Consider the following 22,720-nt stretch of genomic DNA (forward strand, 5'->3'; position numbering starts at 1 on the left):
TAGGTATAAAGCCAGAGGAATGACGGCATCTTCTCTGGCAAGCTGAACCTCTGACTATGGTTGAGGTCTTCCAGATCCAATGTTTTTAAAGAAAGTCTAGGCTCTGAGGACCTCTGATCTAACCCAACATTCATTTAAGTCTTAAAATTATTTATTTATTTTGGTTTTTCGAGGTATGGTCTCACTCTAGCTCAGACTAACCTGGAATTCACTATGTGGCCTCAGGGTGGCCTCAAACTCATGGCAATCCTCCTACCTTTGCCTCCCAAGTGCTGTGATTAAAGGTGTGTGCCACCATGCCCGGCTTTATTTTTATTTATTTGAGGGAGAAAAAGAGGGAGAGAAGGTGCGAGAATGGACATGCCAGGGCCTCTAGCCACTGCAAACAAACTCCAAACATATGCACCACCTTGTGCCTCTGTTTTACGTGGATTCTGGGGAATTGAACCTGGGACCTTTGGCTTTGTAGGCAAGTGCCTTAACCTCTAAGCCATCTCTTCAGCCCTACTCCAACATTTTTAATTTGGCAAAGGTGGAAACTGTCTCCAAGAAAGCAAGGGACTTGTTTAAGGTTAGTGACAGGACCAGGGCCAGTACTTGACACCCTGTCTTCAGGAACTTGAGTAGCAGTTTGTGGACAGAACTTAAAATCTTACTACTTTTAAATGGAAAATGAAGAAGAAAGAAGAAAGAAGAGGAGGAGGTGGAAGGAAGAAGGGGAAGGAAGGAGGGGTAGGAGGAAGAAAAGGAGGAGGAGGAAGAGGAGGAAGGGAGGGAGGGGAAGAAGGAGGAGGAAGGGGAAGAAGAAAAAGAGAAGGAAGAAAGAGGGAGAAAGAGAGGGGGAGGAGAAAGGGGAAGAGTAAAAGGAGGAGAAGTAGTAGAGGTAGTAGTAGTAGTAGTAGTTAGTAGCAGTACTAGTTAGTAGTGGTGGTGGTAGTAGTTAGTAGGAGTAGTAGTAGTTAGTAGCAGTACTAGTTGGTGGTGGTGGTGGTAGTAGTAGTTAGTAGTAGCTGTAGTCGTTAGTAGTAGTTAGTAGTAGTGGTATAGTAGTTAGTAATAGTAGTAGTAGTAGTTAGTAGTAGTCAGTCTTCTGTATTTTAAGTACTGCTGCAATCTCCAAGGTCAGCAAAGACCAGGTCAGGATTCACTACTCTTTGGATCTCTGGCATGATGGTTGGTGATGGCGGAAGCTAAAGGGATTACTTCAGGTTTTTCTTTCCAGCTTCTGGAAGCCCTGCTAACAATCAGAATAACCCTATACCTGCTCATGGCAGGGAAACCCTGGCCCAGTTTTCCTGGCTTTGCCCACTGTGGTTTCAGTGCTTCAGCAATGGTACTATGTAAAGGAGAAACCACTGATCTCACATTCCCTCCCCACTTTTCACAACTGGTCACAGTAAACCACTTTGGGCTTGGCTGAAGGATTTCTGGAAGCTGAGTGTGCTGCCTTGGAGAGAAGTCCTGGCCAATGTTAGATTTGATCCTTCCTGTGGACAGAAGCATGTGGGAAAAGAAAAACTGCCTGGTCAGTTTGGTCACCCTGTGGGTCTTTGATAATAGACATCTGTGCTAATACCTTGTGGCTCTGAACCCAAATTAAGTACTGGGGAAAGGTGGTGTATTCCTTTAGAAGTCCTAGAATAAATATGAATGTGAAAAGAGTAACTTTACACTGCCAACTTTTAATTCATGCCTACCAATAGCCCAACAGATTTACCCACCCATGACTCCTTTCCTTGATTAATGAGCTTCAGGAAAATGTTCAGAATAAAACTGAAGTAAAATGAATTAATTATACACACAGGGCTTATTTCCTCTGGGCTCGGCCTTCTCTTGTGATGGTGTTTCTGGGAAGGAGGAGTGACTTTCATTCATATCAACTATGGAGGATATGATGGTTAGTATCTGGTTGTCAACCTAACAAGATGTAGGAAATCTCCAAAAAGTAAATCTCCAGTCATGTCAGTGAGAGATTGTTCTAGATTAAATTAGTTGAGGTGGGAGAAACCACACTGTTTGTGGCACCAGCCCACGGACAGGTTCCTTGACTGTACCAAAAAAGGAAAAGCTAGCTGAGCAGTTAGCATCTCTCTCTCTCTGTCACCTTCTTCCCTGCAGATATGATGACATGGCTTTGGCCTCTGCTCCTGTCATGTTTTCTCCACTGTGATGGATTTCCCACACTAAACTGCAAGCCAAAATCAAACCCTTTCCTTCCTTAAGCTGCATCTGGTTGGGTGTTCTGTTCCAGTAACAAGAAAGTAACTGATTCAGAGGTCCTCCATCCACTCCCCCACCCATGTTATTTTGTAGGAGACCTTCTCCCTAGGCAGCCCATGCTGGCATCAAACTCATGATCCTCCTGTTTAGTCCTCTCAAGTGCTGAGATTATACACATATGCTACCATGCCCAACTTGAGAGAGAGCTTTCTGGAAATGGGTGTCATGAGGTTCCTACTACATGTCCATTATGGACATGTGTTCCTGGAATAGTGCACTGGTAACCACTGCTGGGGCTCTTCACATTTCATAAAGTAATAGTACAACTCTGGGTAAACCATCTTCCAAGTGCTATTAACACACTTGCAGTATTTCCTATAAGATATAAGATGACCATCAGTCCTGGAGGGAACACTTGATGAACTTCTGTTCTTTAGATTCCATGTATCTACCATCTCCTTAAAAGTATTCATTTTCATATCTGGGGAGATGACTCAGTGTTTGTTAAATGTACCTGTTTGTCAAAGTATTCATTTATCTCCAATAGCCTAGAGTCTGCTAACTGGCTTAGTTGTAAATTTATCATACCCTGTGGCATGTTTGGAGCCACTCCTGAGAAGTTTGATCTTCTTGCATCCATGGCCTGGCTGTGCATGGGAATCCTAGGCTTCACATGAAGTGCTCAGGCACAGAGTACAGCTTTGTCTGAGACATACCAGAAGAGACTGGTCAAGAATATTGACAGTCGTCTGCTCTGGGTTATTTGCCAAGCTGGCTTTCACTGGTAAAACCTTGCAATAGTGCTTGATATATATACCTATAGCCCCAGAAAATGCAAAAGCACTTTCATATATTTATACACAAGCTGTTGGACCAACATACCTGAATTTTCCAGCATTAGGTGGAAACTGCACAGTATAGGTAGAAAGTTAATCAGGTACTGTTGTGGAATCCTGTAGGTATAGACATCTTCATACAACATTTTTTTTTAAATTAGTTTTGCATTCAGCAAATACAGGCAGTTTGGTACCATTATTAGGCTCATCCGTGACCTACCCCCACATCATTGGCCCCTCCTTGTTGAGGTATATGGATTGCGCATTGTGGAGTTAGCCCACAGTTATTGGTACAATAAATGTCTCTGCATATCATGACCCAAAATGTGGCTCTGACAATCTTTCTCCCTCTCTTCTGCAAAATTTCCCTGAGCCATGTTGGCTTCATTTTTGGTCTGCTTCAGTGATAAGGTGGGTTCAATATAACACCATTTCTATGTTAAAAAAATACAGAAAATTTGTGTATTAAATGTCTATAGGGTGTTAACTATTAACTATAAGCAAGTGAAGCTATGAGTTAAGCGTACCCTTGACTTTTCTTATCTATTTTCTATTTTTTTTTTTAAAATAATAAGCATCCCAGCACTTGGGAGGCAGAGGTAGGAGGATCACTGTTGAGTTTGAGGCCAGCCTCGAACTATGGAGTGAGTCCCAGATAAACTTGGACTAGAGTAAGACGCTATCTCAAGGAAAAGAAAAAAAGGGAAGGTTTCCTTTATGATAATAATCATGGAAAATTTTAAAAGAAAGATTCCACAACAATTAAGTGTCTTGTCAAAATTCAAGAATAATCCTAGCACCTTCAGTATCTTCTTTTGTACCCCTTCCTTTTCTTCCTCTCCATGCAATGTGTTAAAACAGAGCAACCTTGCTTATCTGCAGGAAATTGGTATACAGCATCAGACCTCTCAAATATGGGAGAGAACCAGGACTTAGGCAGAAAGGGATTCTAGGCAGCCAAAGGAGATGTTCCCATATCCACAAAACCAAAATTCATCCCCTTTGTTCATAGACAAACATTAGCATTTGGGATTGATTTATATGTACAATATACCCAATACCAGCAGGTATCTCAGTTCAAGCTCATACTTAGAAGTGGAAATTACAAGATGAGAACAGAGCTGCTCTAGGCAGACCTGTTGAGGATGGGAAGAAGTAGCACAGATGAAACAAGGAGGACAAAACCTTGAAGTTATCTCTGTTCTCAGACAGCACAGGGCACCAACTGCCAGAAGGGGAGGTCACAATCTTATCCCACCAAGTCCTGGAGATATCCCTTTTCCAAACCCAGTTAAAGTTCACAGTGACAGCCTTGAAGAGTTTAGACCAAGAATAGCTGTACCTAAAGAGAACCAAATACTCAATGTTCAAAAAAATTAAACATAGGCACCAAATAAAAGACGTTTAAGCTAAAAGTAGCTAACTTAAAGTGTAGGTTCAGAATCTGGGTGATATAAGCCAAGCTGGAGAACAAAGATTTTTCTTTTAAATCTGTTTCTACCTTTCCTAATTTTGTGTGAACCAAAGTTGTTTTTGTATCTGTTGGTTCCAGAACCTGAAGTTTAATATCTGAACCATTACATTTCTGTCTCCATGACTCTGCACATCACTTTGACCCTGTTTCACAACACTGCTTTAATTAAAAAAAAAAAAAAAAGAACTATTTAGAATATTGGAGAATAAAGTTCTGACAAACTTCTTGAAGGGGCACTCCTCTTTTATACTGACCAGTTTTAAGCTCTTCATTAAAGGGATCTTTAACAAACTCAAACTTTAAAATATGAATGGAATAAAGTTGAGAGGAGATGAAAGAAATGGCATTTCTGGTGAAATAGGGCAGATGACTTTCAGACTCCAAAGTGTCCTGATAGGTTTATGTGATCCAGTCCAGCTCCTAAAGAAATCCTGCCAACAGGTAACAGGTCTTTGAAAGCTTTTGAAGCCAAAGGCTTCCCACCAGCCAGCCCATCTCCTCTTAAGTTCTCAGCCTCATTAAGAATGAGAAACAGATACCATGGCACCAACCTGTCTAGAGAAAACAGCGAGACAAATGTAATTGCCTGTACAAGGAATACGAATCAGCCACTCCCAAATCATTCATATTTACACCCACTTCATTTTGGTTGTCTTTCCTTTATAATTTGGCCATACATCTATGTCAAGTGTATAATTTCATCTGGGGCTTTATCAGTTACTGCCCAGAGCCATGATTACATGGTGCAGGGAAACTTCCTCCCCTAGCAAGCCTATCTTTAGTATCTTCTTGATAACCACTTCTAACATAAAAAAAAAAAAAAATCAAAAGGAAGGTCTTGGTTTTCTTATGTGGCTCTGAATCTCTAAATATAACATTTAGAAGTAATTTATCAACTGAAACCAATGAACTTTCATCTGGTGCTACAACTTTCCAAAGCAAAATATTCCTACTCCCTCTCTTTGTTACTTTGATGGGAATGTAATGGAAATTTTAGGGATTTCCATACTGAAGACTGAATCACTAATTAGGTTTAACTTCCATCTTGACTATGGATTCATGGAGACAGGGCAGCAAGATAGATATGGCATCATTTCTGGAAGAAATTATTTTACAAAGAATATAAAACAGGACTCTGATCTAGGATTCAAAAGATAATTTATTAGTTTGAGAAAAAAGAATGAATCACACATTATATCCAGTAATATGCTTCTTTTATTTTTGTGCCTTTATCTTAAAAATATATTTAAACAAGAAACAAAGATAATATTGGATTTTCCCATAAACTTTGTTTTCTTATTTACAGTGTTACATTGTAAATAACATTCCATTATACACAAATTAAGACTGTGCATTACTGAACGTTCTCTTTACATATTCTTTCATAATATAGCACATGTAGCTTGAAGTTATATGATATTAAGCTTAGAAAGCTTGGGAAAGAAGTAAAAACTTTTATCAATAAGACTATTATTTTAAAAGGTTCTGCCCTTAATTCTCCACCAGATTGTTTCACTGAAACCATTCATTGTTAAAAGAAAAATGTACCAGATGAGGGATGAGAACAAGTATAGGTTATACCAAACCCCTTAAACTGGCTAACAGACAAAAACACTGTATTACTTATCACTGCTATTACATGGAGCACGGTTACTGTCAAGTCATTTAAACAAGCAGATTTATGCTCAGTTTAGATACATTACATCAACAACAGTTGGTACTTCTTTATGAAATAAAAACATTTTAGGTTTTACTTGTAAACAGTTAAAGCACACATTTCGTAAAAGTGATTGGATCATTCCCAGTTATAGGTTACACATGAAGAGATGCTATCTCATCAGGGAGAAGCAAGCACACATACCACACACACAGCACACACGTTCCCACTCGCCCACCAATGGCCTGCATGTCACCAGGCGCTAACTACAGCAGCACTTGTGTCCCAAACGGTGCCCAAGCTTGCAACAGGAATTATAGAACAAGGAGTTTAAAACATCCAACTTCAGATAAATACCCCAAAGCTCAGGTTCCCAAAATGCCTCAGACACTTCACACTCAGCCTGCATGGTCAGTTCACTGGGTTCTCCAGGCGGCAAACCCCACCTTCAATTGCAACGGACTGTCCTGCCACAGCACCAGGAGGGAGTCTTGAAATGTGAGTCTGCAGAAACATAGAAAGGAGAGTGTCAGAGGTGCTAGCAGGGTTCCCACATCTGATGATGGTGAAGCCAGCTCCAGAACACCACATCCTCACCTTCTTCTGAGTGTCTACAGACTGTGGAAGTGGAAATGTGCAGGAACCACAGGTTCTTATAAACTACTTGGGTATATTTACTGAGCATCTGCTACCTGCAAGCCTGTGGCCCCTAGAGATGCAGAGGTGGCCAAGACAGCCAGGACTCTACCATGCAGAACAGAGGGCTTTCTTCACATTAGTGGTTTGTATGTCACTGTATGAAGCATACCCCAGCTGTCTAAAACAAGTAGACAGTCAGTACATCTAGTGCCAGAAGGTACTACATGAGCGACTGGGGGAAAATGACCAATATCTGTCCAAGCAAATCATGGTCTAACCTACTTAGCAGCAAATAACCTGTCGTGATACTCACACAAGTGCAATAGTGGCACACAGCTATGGTGGGAAACCAATTGCTCTTGAGTCGATGATTCCCTCAGTGGTATGGGACTCATAGCTTAGGGCTGGAAAACAAGTCAGAAGCATATCCAAACATAAGCCCACTCTCTATTATCAAGCTACCACCAGTCATGGGCTACAAGAGGGTCTACACCTATTAAATTCTCTATAAAAAAGTAAGAGCTATCTCATTTGTCTGGTGCTAACTTACTTTCCGTTGGAGAATCTGCTTCTCTTTTTCAGATAGATGTAGATCCTAAGGAGAGAGCCACTCCATCATACCTCAAAAGGGCCCTGGCTGAAACTAAAAACAATTGGCGAAACAAGCAAGGGTGCTGTTTTCTTGGTGAACCAGGTACCAGCACAAGAGTGAAGGAGATCAACACAGGGAAAAATCAACTTCTACCAAATCAGAGATCCAGAGACCCAGAGGCCCCCAATACCTCATCACTGAAGCAGACCAAAAATGAACCCAACATGGCTCAGGGAAATTTTGCAGAAGAGGGGGCGGAAAGAATGTCAGAGCCGCACGTTGGGTCATGATATGCAGAGACATTTATCCTACCCCTAACTGTGGGCTAACTCAAGAATGCATGATCATATACCTCAACAAGGAGGGGTCAGCGGGAGGGAGTAGGTCATGGATGAGCCTAATAATGGTACCAAATTGACTGTATTTGCTGAGTACAAAACTAATTAACTAAAAAAAATAAAACAAGTAACTTGTACATGTTTTCTTTTTTTTATTTATTTTTTAAATTTTTATTAACATTTTCCATGATTATAAAATATATCCCATGGTAATTCCCTCCCTCCCCACCCCCACACTTTCCCATTTGAAATTCCATTCTCCATCATATTACCTCCCCATTACAATCATTGTAATTACATATATACAATATCAACCTATTAAGTATCCTCCTCCCTTCCTTTCTCCACCCTTTATGTCTCCTTTTCAACTTACTGGCCTCTGCTACTAAGTATTTTCATTCTCACACAGAAGCCCAGTCATCTGTAGCTAGGATCCACATATGAGAGAGAACATGTGGCGCTTGGCTTTCTGGGCCTGGGTTACCGTACATGTTTTCTTTCTAATTGCTCCAGGCAACTGAGAACATCTACCTCATGTGTACATTACAATATATTCCTTAAAAGACTAAAGTAGTTAACAAAAATTGAGGTAATTCAATAACCTAAAGTAAGGAAATGAGACAAAAGCAAGAATTTACATAGTAAACTAAGTAGGAGTAAGGTCAACACAAAATTAATTGCAATGGAGGCTCAGCTCTGCCCTACCTCTCAGGTACCTTGTGGCCTAGATCGGGTAGGTGGTTTGTGTGTGTTTAGGCCTTGAGGCCAAGTGGAATTCATGACTTCAATTCTGAATTTCAGGTCTAGCCAGTAAGATGCAGAGTTGGCGATTTACTAAAAAGTGTTTTAATATATGCACAGAGTTAAGACAAAGATAGGTGCTCAGACAGAAAGTAAGCTTAAGTAAAGTAAAGTAAGCCCTAAGTATGAATGTGGGCTGCCCCAAAAGAGAATCACTGAGGGAACGCAAGACATGCCCAAATGTGAGTGGTGGCTCCTTCAGGGAAATAGCAATTAAGTATCTTAGCATTCCTAAATATACCATATTGGTGACTCTCAAGTTACATTTAAAAAGGTTACTCCATATCTTTCCCCTTTCTTCCCTATCTTTTTGATAAATGAGATTATAGGGTGGCCCTGGAGAGGCCTTCAATGTGGTTATGTAATTTGGTAAGGTAAAACCAAAAGTCACTAGGATTACACAGGGGGTTCAGCCTATGTCTTTTCCTGGTACATGAAACTTCTGGTAAGATTTTTAGAAAACTGCAGGTTTATAGCTGGGAAAGGAAGAAAGGCTTTAGTGGTGGCTAATTGTGTTGGACTTCTTGCTTCTCTGCTGACAAGAGATTTCAACCATATTCCTGGGTGAGGTACTCATTTTTCCTTCTCATGTCACCAAAGTGTTCTTTTTGTATCCTGCTTAGGAGCCCAGCCTACCAATTGCTGAGGTGAGAGCACCTGCTCCGTACTGAGCCAGGGAGTAATTTCTCCCATACGCCATCATAAATAGGGCACTGAGCAGAAAAGACAAGTGAAGATGTCCGTACATTATACACAGGCTATGCAGGCTGAGTACTGGAATGGCACTTAAGGAGGCCAAGGCCCAAGGCCTGAGTGGAAGACAGTAAATGCTACTCCATGTGGCTCAGGATAATGTTAGTATGCATTTCCTCTTTGGAGTGATCTGCCATAATCCAGGAATAAATAAATGTCGAGAGTTTCTAAGAAGAGAGGAACTGCATAATCTTCAGATAATTCTTTCTAATTCTGTTTCTCTAAACAAGTGTTTCCTAAGGACTGGACCATGGTGAGTTCAAGTTCACAGGGGAAGGTCATTAGCTGCAGCTGGTGAGTTGTCAAAGCCCAGGGTAGTACTAACATGCTTTTATGCAACCAAAAATGAAGCAAGATGGGCTGGAGGGATGGCTTAGCGGTTAAGGGATTTGCCTGCAAAGCCAAAGGATCCAGGTTTGATTCTCCAGGACCCACGTTAGCCAGATGCACAAGGGGGTTCATGCACCTGGAGCTCGTTTGCAGCGGCTGAAGGCCCTGGCATGCCCATTCTCTCTCACCCTCTTTCTCTGTCAAATAAATAAATGAAAATAAAATATTTTAAAAAATGAAGCAAGTATGTGTTTTACATTGCATAATAAGCTAGATGGTTTGTAGTTTAAGGGGGAATACAACACTCTGAGCATAAATGGTATGTCTAAGAAGGTTAGCTGACATCCAACAATCTGGAAAGTTCTAGAGAACAGGTCATGTTCTTTGGGTACCTGGCCTTTCTGTCTATAAGTTAGGAAGCAACATTCTGTGAAGCTGGAAAAGGCAGGTGTCTGTGTGTCTCTTGGGATGTAGCACCCTGAGTCCATACTTCAGACTCATGCCTCTGGGAACTATGCCCCAGAATCTAATATTGGAATTAAATTCATGCCCAAGTTTGATTATATCAAATGGGTATGTAATGCCTGAGAAGCCCAGAGTAAAACAAACTTAGATCTTTTGTATCTTGTGATAGCTCCTTCATATACAGAAAATAGAAGAGTATCTCTACTTCTCAGCAAAGCTTATCACATCAGGTATCAAAAGCTCATATGTACCATTAGCAAAGTTTAGCATTGATAAGACTATTTTTACTCTTTGAGTAATTCATTAACATAAAGTAAGGATCTCTGCCCCTGCATCATTCATCAACTCTACTGCTAGTAAGATTAAAGAGTAACAGTGATAGCCTACAAGTAGACCATGAAATACTAGTCTTAAAGAAACCAATTTCTTTAATCAAGTTTTTAAAATATTTATTTATTTATTTGCGAGAAAGAGAGAAAAAGAGACAGACAGATAGATGATAGAGAGAGATTGGGCAAACCAGGGCCTTTAGCTACTGCAAACGAACTCCTTATGCATGTGCCACCTTGTGCATCTGGCATATGTGAGTCCTGGGAAATTGAACCTGTATCCATTGGCTTTGCAAGCAAGAGCCTTGACTGCTAAGCTATCTCTCCACCCCGTAATCACGTTTTTTAAAAAATCCAGAACTGGGGGGAGGAGACCATTGTTCTGTGGACTTGACAGCAATCCTGACGCTCACCAAACCCATAAGCCGAATCTAAACTTCCCTCTTAACAGTACTGTAGTATACAGCTCCACAATGCTGTGATAAACATCCAACCAGATACCATTTTAGGGAGAAAGAGATTTATTTTAAGCTTATAGGTCCAGGAGAAGTTCTATCAGTGGTAGAAGAAGCTGGCTCCCTTTTCTAGATCCAAGCAAAGAGAGACCTTCATCAGCCAGCAACTGCTAAAAAGCAGCAAGCAGGACCCCCAGAGCTCAAACCTTGTTGCATATCTTTGGGCTGGAATTCAGATCCACCCCTACTGACACACCCCATGTAGCAGGAATATGCCTGCTAGGGGCAGAAGAGGCAAACTCCATTTTAATAAAAAACCCTAGTCTATGGGGCTATACATTCAAACTGCCACAGCAGTTGTACACTATGCCAGTCACACACCATGCAATGTCACATCCTGGCAGTTCAGGTTCCCTCCTCCTCTCTCTTCTCACCCAGGGTTCTGGAACTACTTTCCCTTTTGCTTCATATCTAGCCATTTTCTCCTGGAAAGTCTTGGTACCAAGAAACAGTTTGTCTCTGGTATCCATCTTGAACACAGAACCTGACACTCACCACCTAGTATAGGAAAATTTAACACACACACACACACACACACACACACACACACACACATGCAAAACCCTGGATTCAGTCCATAACTGGAGACAGACTCCAGATGCATGGACCACCTTGTACATCTGGCTTTACATGGGTATTGTGGAATCAACCTAGGTTCTTGGGCTTTGCAGGCAAGGGCTTCAGCCACTAAATCACTTCTTCTAACCCAGTTTCTGGCTGATTTTCTTATTTTAATTTTAATTTTTCTATATAGGTTCTGGGGAACCAAGGTGTATTAACCTATCTTCACAGCCTTGTTTTTGAGTTTCTGAGTTTCTCTAACTGAATGTCAGCTGAAGGCAGGCCTTGCCTTACACATATGCCTCAGCATTCCCTGAACCCATCTAAGTACTTGACACAGAATCTACTCTGGAATACTTACAAGGGGAAAAGGGATTGCAATAGTTCCTCCAGGGCTCTGTCTATAAACACAAAGAATCTCAAGTGTGTTAACAGTGTGAACAATCAGTTTGGTTACAAAGTCAAACCAGTTCTCCACAGTAAAAATTCCCCCCCCCCTTTTCTTTCTTTCTTTCTTTCTTTCTTTCTTTCTTTCTTTCTTTCTTTCTTTCTTTCTTTCTTTCTTTCTTCTTTCTTTCTTTCTTTCTTTCTCTCTCTCTCTTTCTTTTTTTTTTTTTTTCTTTTTCTGAGGTGGGGTTTCACTCTAGCCCAGGATGACCTGAAATTCACTATCTAATCTCAGGGTGGCCTTGAACTCATGGTGATCCTCCTACCTCTGCCTCCCAAGTGCTGGGATTAAAAGTCACTACATACAGCTCTTTTTAGATTCTTTTTAAAAACTGTGAACTAAATATTTCCAATTAGGAAAACTGAGCTTCAGATTTCCTGGATGCAAACAGCTTCCAGGCAGTGAAGTCTAGTGGCTACAATCTCGCTCTGCTTCCTTGCCAACTCTGAGCAGCAGGTGATCCTCAGTGTTAATGCTCCCAAGGAAATATGGTTTAGATAGTAAGTTACTCCTCAAAGCCACTCTTTTTAGAGTGACCTAAATAGATCTTTGAAACTCCATATATATTTAGCTTGAGAATTCCAAAATGATGTTAAAGTAAGAAAAACAAAGAAATTGTATAATTACTAGATAGCAAAACAGTATATGAGATTTCTTATCACTCATACACATTAAAATGTGCTCAGACCACCTTAGTGACTGACTAAATGTTCTGTGGTTTCTAGGAAATCTACAAAGACAGGATTTAATTTTAAAGTTTCAAAGCCTTTATTTAGTGGTTATATTTTAACCCTCTGGTTCTCTACTACATATACAACCATGTTTCTACTTTTAGGTGATTTGAGATTCTCCATGAAAGTCAAGGGAAAGACTATTAAGTAATTATCCTACTTTGGGAGAGTTAGGAAAACACAATGTTGACAACACAGTCCAACATAATCTCTTGGAAATATGCTATTCACTATTTTCATAATTCTGATGGACTGGTTTTAAAAAAAATTGAGAAAACTTGAAGCAAGATACTAAAGTCTAAGAAAGGCAAGGCATTAATAAACAGAATAAAGGACAATGGAAAAGTCCTTGGCAGCGGAGAGACTTTTGAAATAGCATTTCAAGACAAAATGGAGGGGTACTCATTGGCCAGTGGGTAAATGGGTACATGGAACATACAACACACTATGTCCAAGGTTAGTCTACAGAGGCATCATAAAAGTGTACAAGATCAGAGTGCCTGGGCTTTGTTTGGCCCTATTTTCTTGCTGGAAAACTCACCTGCAGCTAGGTTCAAGGTATGTGAATGCAACCAGGTTAGTATATTATGGTGAAATGCATCACCATAGATCTAGTAGAGTGTGTCCTATGTACCACTTGTCACCCTCTTTCTGATAATCTTGATGCTTACAGAGGCAGGAATCTGGGACCCCATATTATCATTTGGAGGAGAGCATGTTGCCAATCAGAAACTTTATTATGTACCTTACATGAATAAGAGGTATACTTCTATTGTTTCTGAGTAACTACACATTTGTAGGTTTGCTTGTTATAGCAGCTTCTGTTACCTTAACCAATGTTGATTCAATCCAGGCCTTTACAATTGCTGTGTGACCTCTGCTGAATACTTAATTTTTCAAGCTTCCATGTCTAAGAAGATGAAAGCAAGCAGCACAGATCATAAGGTTGATAAGGACTGTATGAGATAGCATGTCTAATGTTAAACATGCAAACACAAAGCCATGAAGATATGGAGTTTTGTCTGCTAGTTCACTGCTTTCTTCTTCAGTGAACTGAGGAATTACCAGCATGTGGTACATACAGAGTAGATGGGTTAAGTACTTGAAGGATTAAAAAAAATAACAATAAGGGAATATGGCAGGAGAGGAATGAAAAAGACTGCAAATTTGACAACTGATACTTCCAAACTTTTATGCCCTTTGTTTTTTGTAAGTGTATTATATTTTTAAGATGTTTACATAAATAAAGAAGATACTATTAAAGCTGTAAACTTTAAAAACAGAAGCCTATATATTTCTCAAGACTGCTACACAATACAGAAGCAATGTAATCTAATACTAACCATAACTTGTCCAACCTTCCTCTAGCAGACCCATCATCACCTACCAGAGAAAGCACCAGCAGCGTCTGCTACCCTAAAGTGTGGCCACCCAGAGGCTATTGTGTCTTGTGTCTCTGTTAGTTATGCTCTATTAGCAGAACTGATGAAATCAACACTGAAAGAAACATAAAAAATAATAGAGAGAACATGTTTGCATATGCGTTTTCCCTTCTGAAAAGCAAGATCATGTGAACATGTTAATAAGCTCAAACTTACATTACCACGTGCATTTTAAGAGACAGTTATTCCTTTATTCTATCATTTTGTCTCTCCTTTTTAAATAAATCTGTTGTATTTATAAATTTGTTGAGTCTTAAATAACTCCTATTTTCATACACTTACAGTGTTAAATGAACTGAGAAAATATAGCCTGGAATAATATATTTGTCATAAAGAATAAAAACCCACCTAAAGTTGGACGTGGTGGCACATGCCTTAATCCCAGCACTTGGGAGGCAGAGGTAGGAGGATCACCAGGAGTTTGAGGCCACCCTGAGAATACATAGTGAATTCCAGGTCAGCCTGGGCTAGAGTGAGGCCCTAAATACAGGTTAATCGCCTCTTCTGTATCTCTTGCTATATGCTACTTGGGCAACAATAATTTGGTCATGACTCTGTACCACAGGCTCTGCAAGTCTTACAATCCTAATACAGTAGATTCTTACCTGACTTAGAAATACTCACTCTCAGTATTCTTTTACTAGCATAAACATGACAGACATCAAACAACCAACCCAAGAGAGCAGAGCTTGGGAAGAATGTCTAGTTAGTTTTTATTGGCATGTTTCTATTTGGGGTTTATTCTCCCTCACTCTTAATGAATCAAATCAGGAGACACTGCCACCCTCATCGGTTTCCCAGAAGTTCCTGCCCATTGCTTTAAAGAGCTGTCTTTCAAGGAGACACAACTTGTGAATAAGTATATTCTGAGCACTCTGTGTGCGGCATTCAACCTTGGAATGTATTTAAGTATTCTAAAAATAGTTTGGGCTTCAGACCTCATCCTGAAAGCAGATGTACTCTACTAACTGACAATTTCACATGAATCTTCTTAATATAGTCTAAAATGATGTGTGTATTTTATAAAAGAAAAACATATTAGCTATAAGCTGAAAAATGTGGGTGTTTACTTGTTATGCCTGTGTGTTATTGAGCATTGTAAATGAAAACTGAGTGACGACTGCTATAGTATCCTTTCAGAGTTTTAACATCTAATGCTGAACTTGTTAGCTTTTATATACACCATTAATAAATCCAAAGCTGAGTATTTATTTCCATTTCATCAGTCTCAAATTAAAAGAAAAAAAAAGGCCAGAGAAATCTGAAGAAATTATTCCCAAGTTAAACCCAACGAATCAGTATGCCCACAGAATGATCTACTGCCAGATGCTAGTCATTTGGTTGCATGTTGCCCCTGCCTCATTTTCCACATTTAAAACAACCACACCATCAAAGTTCCACTGGCAAATGTGGACAAAACACAAAGACAGCATTATGGTAAGTTTCATTGTTAGTGCTGAAACAGGGAAAGGCTACATAAAGGGTAAAGAGGTTCATTGTTCTCACATATAAATATCTTGTCCACAGAATCTTAAGGTAAGATTCAAATGCTGTCTGATGTGAAAAGTGTTTTGTTCCTGTCTCATGACACTCTGGTTTCTTCTCTTGCCATGCCTGCTGACATTATGCTTCTGTTGTTAGAGGCAACATCAGACAAGTGTTAGCTTAAAAGTTCCTTCACTCAGCCTGCATAAACATGGCAAACCCTACAGTAACAATAATTTCCCTATCTCACATGGAGATTTGTTATGAATATTCTCTTTTGCTAATGGTAACAAAAGCTCTCCACTATTTAACAAGCATTTACTCTTCACTCTAAATAGGGAACACAGGAAACACGCACACACACACACACACACACACACAAGGACCTTGTTCTGAGGTCATTTGTCTTTGTAGGATATAGTAACCAGTTCCTTGTAAACCTTAATAAAAATAACAAGTACCTAAACTTACATATGCCAGAGCTTCCATAGTGCTTTCGCATCCATGAAATCTCAAAATACTCCTATTCCTATTTATTTTTCAGACAGAAAAAAAAAAACCAAAAAACAAAAAACAGAGCAAAACTTAGAATGGTTCTGTGGTTTGCTTATGGTCAGAAAGGAAATGGAAAAAGTCAGACATGAATGAACGTGTCTAGACTCCAAATTTAGTACTCTCTTTACTCCCACAAAGCCTTACCCTGAAGAAGGATTCTAAATCTAGCTTGGTAAAGAGACACCTTTTGCTGAAGTGGGTTTATGATGAGACAGTTTTTCAGAGCGAAACAGATTGCTTAGAAAAGCTACTGTTACACATATGAACAATTTTTAGAATGGTTCTGGGACATACAGAATTGGGTTTGAGCCGTAAGGTTTGCTACTGATGGACTTAATCTCTATATGGGGCAGTCACTAGTTCTCTGTGTTTCTGCATTCTTACATGTAAAAAAAATTATAAAAATCACCCTAAGGGCTGGAGAGATGACTTAGCAGTTAAGGTGTTTGGCCTGTGAAGCCAAAGAACCCAGGTTCAATTCCCCAGGACCCACATAAGCCAGATGCACAAAGGACACATGTGTCTGGAGTTCATTTGCAATGACTACAGGCCCTGGTTTGCCTGTTCTCTCTCTGTCTCTCTTCTCTATCTCCCCCCACCTCTCTCTCTGCTTACAAATAAAGAAACAAAAATTATAAAAAACTATTTTAAAAACTACCTCAATTATAGTGAGGGTCCTTTATGATACTGATACTATTTGAATAACTTAAAACTCCTTATATCTAAGTTTACACAATGCTTTAGCTTCTATAGTGATTCTGCATTAACTGAATCCAGGTTATAGACTTTTTGTTAGCTCTACTAGAAACTAATTAGAATCACAATTGGTTCAAAGAGTTTGTCTCACCTCTGTCTTCGGAAGTACCCTAACCTTAGGCACAATTCTCTGGGAGTAATTTCAGGACAATGGTCAAGGCCTGCAACATCAGAGTATTCCCAGGAGATTGGACTTTCAGCCTTCATTGGGACTTGTACTTCCATCCCCATAGGAACAAAGCTTGTCCCTGGACTACCTAGTAGATATGGGCAGGCAGCAAAACACAGACAGTATCTCATATATGTTAATGGTAGGTGATGAGATTATAGAGAGCTTTTGCCATACACAATCATAAATGTGCAAAAACAACTCATAGCGACATAATGTTAATAAATAGCAGCAAATTGTTATAGCTGTCAGCATCCCAGGATTTATTATAAGCATTCATGAGTTTCTGCATTATGTGGCAGGCAATTTAGTCTTTAATGTAGCAACAAAATCTTAGTTCATTAATATATGTTTTTTTCCTTGCTGTTTTTCTCTAGATCCATCTGATAATATGACTAGGACCCCATCACACTCTTTAGCACTGCTAAGAAAAAACAAAACAACAAACAAATGCAGGTACAGAAATGTCTACAACAAGGGGACTCAGCAACAGCAGTAGACAGGAGAGAGCCTCTCTTCTCCCTGGTTCTCCTTCACGCTCACTGGCCATATCTTCTTAGTATCCTTCCCCCTCAGGTCCTCAATGTATAACTATGGGGTTCCCAGAATTTAGACCTCCTTCTTCTACCTGCATTCACTACTTTGGGGATCATATCCAGCTTCTTATTTTTTTTTAAAAATTTAATTTATTAGTTTTCATTTCAGTGAATACAGGCAGTTTGGTACCATTATTTAGGCTCATCTGTGATCTACCCCCTCCCATTAGACCCTCCTTGTTAATGAAAATGGGTCGTGCATTGTGGAGTTAGCCCCCAGTTATTAGTATGATTAATGTCTCTTTTTCAAAGTATTTATATGCTGAAATTCTGAACTTACATCTCTAGTTTACTTAACCTGAGTCAACACTGTGTGTTCTGAATCTTAGTTGTACCATGTATCTGAGTCCTAAGATAAGTGATTTAGTGTCTCAGACATTTCTTCTCTGTAGGTCAAGAGATTCTGAGTCCAGAGAAGTTCTGACCCTACAGATAGGTACAACTGACTCCAATCCCTGACAGATTTGAGGGTTTCTCTTGGGTCGATAAGGGGAAAGCTCTGGGCCACCTTGGTAAGGGCAACATCCCATTATCCTCTTCTCAGACCACCTCTTGAGGAGGTTTCAATAGCCTGATGACTTCTAGTAGGTGAAAACTCAAAATGTCAGCTATAGTCTTCTGGTTGGTAAATCACTATAAAAGATTTTATTATAGCTTGAAAAGAGCATCTTGAATTTGAAAACAAATGAAAGGCTAATATTTAAACTACCATAAAGAGTGAAACTTTATTTAGCTGATAGATATTTCCTGACAATCTCAGTTGATCTGTTAGTGAGGAATTTGGATGGGGTAAAACTAAAAGCCACCAGCAAACTCTTTGAAGAAACTTCACAAAATCACCTACTTCCTGACTTTTTTTTTTTTATTTAGAGAGGGGGGAGGGGAAGAGAGAGTGAGAGTGAGAGAGAGAATATGGATATGCCAGGACCTCCAGCCACTGTACGTGAACTCCAGATGCCATGTGTTACCTTGTGCATCTGACTTTATGTGGTTATTGGGGAACTGAACTTGGGTTGTTAGGCTTCATAGGCAAGCACCTTAACTGCTAAGCCACCTCTTCAGCCCTTTATGACTCCCACAAAGCCTTACCCTGAAGAAGGATTCTAAATCTAGCTTGGTAAAGAGACACCTTTTGCTGAAGCAGAGAGAGATAGAAGAGAGACAGAAAGAATGGGCATGCCAGGGCCTATGGCAGCTGTAAACACGTTCCTGATACATGCAGCACTTTATGCATCTGGCTTTACGTGGGTACTGAGGAATCAAACTCAGGTTGTTATGGGTAAGTGCCTTAAGGGCTAAGCCATCTCTCTAGCCTATACTGTTTTTGTTTTTGCTTGTTTTGAGCCAGGGTCTTACTATGTATGCCAGGCTGGCCTAGAACTTGTAATTCTTCTCTGTTTGCCTCTAGAGTGCTGGGATTACAAGCATGTGCCATGTGTCACCACATCCAGAAATGCTTCCTGATATACTGACTAAACACATGCAGTGCCAAAGATCTGTAAAGGAGCTGAGTCCTCGACAGCACTGCCCAAGGTCCTTTCTTTTAGGTTCCAGGATGTGCTCTCTTTCAGAGAACACATGGAAATGTTAGGGAAATCTTGTAAACTTGCTGCTCTGTTTCTCCCTCCACTCTTCTTAGAGCTAGTCAGGCATGCAAGCAGACAAACTTACTGGGATCCCACAATCATAAACATCCATGAAACTGGTTAAACCACTTCATCCCAAATGTCAAAGGATACCAGCTATACTCCAACTAGGACAAAGCATGTGTTAAGACAGCTTTATTTCACTCCAAAACTGAATCTTGGTTTCCTTTGTTGGCTGAGTCTCATCTCCCCAACCACTAAATGTTGGAATATCCCAGAAGTTATTAAGTTTTAGTTTACTTCTATTCACCTTATATAAAATATCTATGAAGTGTCACTTTAAGATGTAAAAGTGAAGCATCTGGTTTAATGGAAAAAGACTAATAATAATTCTCTAAACCTCTCTCTCCTCAAATTGCTGCTCTGTTTCTTTATTTCCATTTGTAGAAAAGTTCTTTGAAGAAGTTGTCTGTATTTGTCACCTAACTTCTTTCTTTGCATTCTCTCTTCAAGCTCCACTAACATCACTCTTACCTGGATGAGCAATGAATTCCAACACCAAATAGACCATCCCTAATTTCCAAAGGTCCAGCAACAACACCTAACAGAGTTGGTCACACACTTCATTTTCCTTTGTGGTTAGCACTCCATGTTCACCTGTCCTCTCTTGGTCTCTGTATCATGGCTTCTTACTTCCTTTGGCTATTTCTCCAGTTGACACTGACAGGAGTTTCTCTTTTTCCTGGCCTGTGTGCCTTCTCTGGGTAATCTCATCTATGAATACCGAATATCCATCTCTGGCTTGGTCCTCTCTCCAGAAACATATATATCCAACTACTTACTTGATATGGCTGTTCAATACTTAATAGGCACTTCAATACTAACATGTCCAAAATGGAGAAGCTATTACTTCCCTTAACCTTTCTTCCTCTTCACCCAAGTATGTTAGTTACTTTTGTGCTGCTGTGATGAAATAACTGACAAAAACAACCTGAGAGAAGCAACTTAGTTTTGCTCATTGTTTTTGAGGGTCCAACCCACTGTCTCTTGGTCTTATGTACTAGGGAAGAAGACCATGGTGAGAGCATGAGTGGAAGAAGCTACTTTACCTCCTGGTGGACAGGAAGCAAAGGGCAGTGCTACAGGAAGAGGCCGTGGCAAAATATAGCTTCCAAGACAAGTTCCCAGGGACCTACTTCCTACTTGTCACCACTTCCATCATCCTAGGGATCTACCAAAAGATTAATTTAATCCACAATTAGTTAGACCCCAGTGATCTAATCAGCTTCAGAGAGACCCTCATGTGCTACCAAGAAGTGAGCTTCTAGGTATTAGTTAATGTAATCAACCTGCCAATCAGGATGAGCTATCAAACCCAAGTAAATGGCAATGTCTAACTATTTAGGCACAAATCTCAGTAGCCATCATTGTAGTCTGTATTCTCCTCTTATCTTTTCCCAACTCACTAAAAATCCCTTTGGTGCTGTCTTAAAACAATGCAGAAGCCATTAGCTTCTCACAATCTGCGTGGCTAGTACTCCTATCAAAGTTAGTGTTAACACTCACCTGAGTGGCAATGATCTGCTGTCCTACCTCTGTTTCAGAATCTGGACTGAACTGCTAAAATGTAGATTAAACGATGTCAATCTTTTGGCACATCTCAAAGCATAAAATCATGACAATGACTCAAAGAGACTACATGATCTGATCCTCCACTGCTTATTGTGGCCCATTAAAACTGGCTTCCTTATTTCCTTCCAGCATTCTAGGCACACTCCTACTGATGATCTTTGCTTGCTGATCTTGCCTTGCTTCCAACCCTTTTCTTGAATGTTATCTTCTTGGTAAGACCTACATTTTTGTCTTACATTTTTGGTTATTGTTTAGTACATTAACAAGTAAGTCCACAAGTACAAACATTCTGACCTGTATTGCTCACTTTTATATTACAGGAAAGTACTCACTTAAAGCCAGATGTACAACATGAAACATGTGTCTGGAGTTGGTCTGCAGTGACAAGAGGCCCTGTTGTGCCCATTCTTTCTCTCCCAAATAAAGTATAAAAGTATCAAAGAATTAAAAAAAAATCTGTTTTGCATCAAGTCCAAATGGATCAAATACTTTAATGTAAGATCTGTAAACATTTTCCTGTTAAGTGGAAAAAGTAGAGAAAGCATTTTGGAATGTACAAAGAATTCAAAAAACTAAATAAGAAATAAACTCACACAATAAATAAGCTAATGAAATGTAAAGTTTTCGAGAAATGAAATACAATTGTATATTTTATCAAAAACAGTATGAAAAGAAGTTTAACAGCTCACTAGTTATTAAAAAAATGAAAATCAAAACTACATTAAGATTCCATCTTACTCTGGTTGGAATGGCAGTCATTTAGAAAGCAAATAACAACAAATGCTGGTGACATTGTGGACAAAAGGGAATTTTTATATACTACTGGTGAGAATGTAAAAAAATGCTCCTGATGTGAACTGACTGGCATGTTCATGACTCCAGCACAAGTGAAGTGATTAATTATACCACCACAAGACCTACACTGTTCTGAGCCCATCAACATTTTGACATGGAGAAAAAAAGGAAGACAAAAGGAATGAGACAACAAAACAGAGGAAGGACTACCTTGAAAGAGAAGGATCCTTGGTAGATGGCGGTGCATTACCCTCAGAGATGACAAAAGAAAATAACAGGCCAGGAACACAATCAAGTATGCTTACATATTAAAGTTTTCAATTAAAAATAAATAAATAAAAATACCTCTAACCATATAGCCTTGCTATAAAACTCCTATGCACTTACCAAAGGGACCCCAGGTCATTACTGTTTATTGCAGCACTGTTCAGAATAGCTAAGTCAAGGAAACAATCTAGGAACTTTTGTCAGCCATAAAGAAGAACAAATTTATGTTGTTTACTGGTAAGCAAATACATATTAAGCCAATTCAGCTACAAGACAAATATCATACTTGCTGTACTGGTTCCTAGATTTTATGTATGTACATAGAGTCATACATATATAAATAATATGAAAGTAGAAGTGAAATTGTTTAGAGGAACTAAGGGGACTAACAGGAGCACAAAAGGGCAAGAAAAAGAAGCGCAGGGCACATGAGGCAATATACATGCTTGTATGGAAAAAATTTCATTTAATTAAAAAATTATCTTGCCAAGTTCTTTCATTTATGTCTTTATAATACAGATCATAAACACTTTAAATGGAACAGTGTAGTAAGTGGGTTACAATATTTAAAACTCAATGTACATAAGAACCATCAATGGGAGAAACAACAGAATGACTAGATTTCTCATCTGTTGTAAAGGCATATTTAACATCCTACTACTTTTCTATTTCAGGTTAAGCAAAAGCTGTTCCCTCTCTGAGCATCTCCCATCAGCGCAGCATTAATATAACCCTCATCCTGCATTGT

At 39.5% G+C, this 22,720-nt stretch overlaps 1 protein-coding gene across 10 annotated transcripts in view; it reads right to left on the bottom strand.

Moving 5' to 3' along the window:
- Positions 1 to 5,761: 5,761 nt before the first annotated feature.
- The window catches only part of Tasp1 (taspase 1), a 314,575-nt gene continuing 297,616 nt past the window's right edge, over positions 5,762 to 22,720 (bottom strand). For all 10 annotated transcript variants that reach the window (XM_045157512.1, XM_045157513.1, XM_045157519.1 and 7 more), the window contains one exon: positions 5,762 to 6,691. In XM_045157512.1, coding sequence (XP_045013447.1) covers positions 6,599 to 6,691 — 93 coding nt within the window. In that variant the 3' untranslated portion in view covers positions 5,762 to 6,598. The remainder of the gene's footprint in view (positions 6,692 to 22,720) is intronic.

The sequence above is a fragment of the Jaculus jaculus genome, chromosome 8 (assembly GCF_020740685.1).
Source record: "Jaculus jaculus isolate mJacJac1 chromosome 8, mJacJac1.mat.Y.cur, whole genome shotgun sequence".
NCBI lineage: Eukaryota > Metazoa > Chordata > Mammalia > Rodentia > Dipodidae > Jaculus > Jaculus jaculus.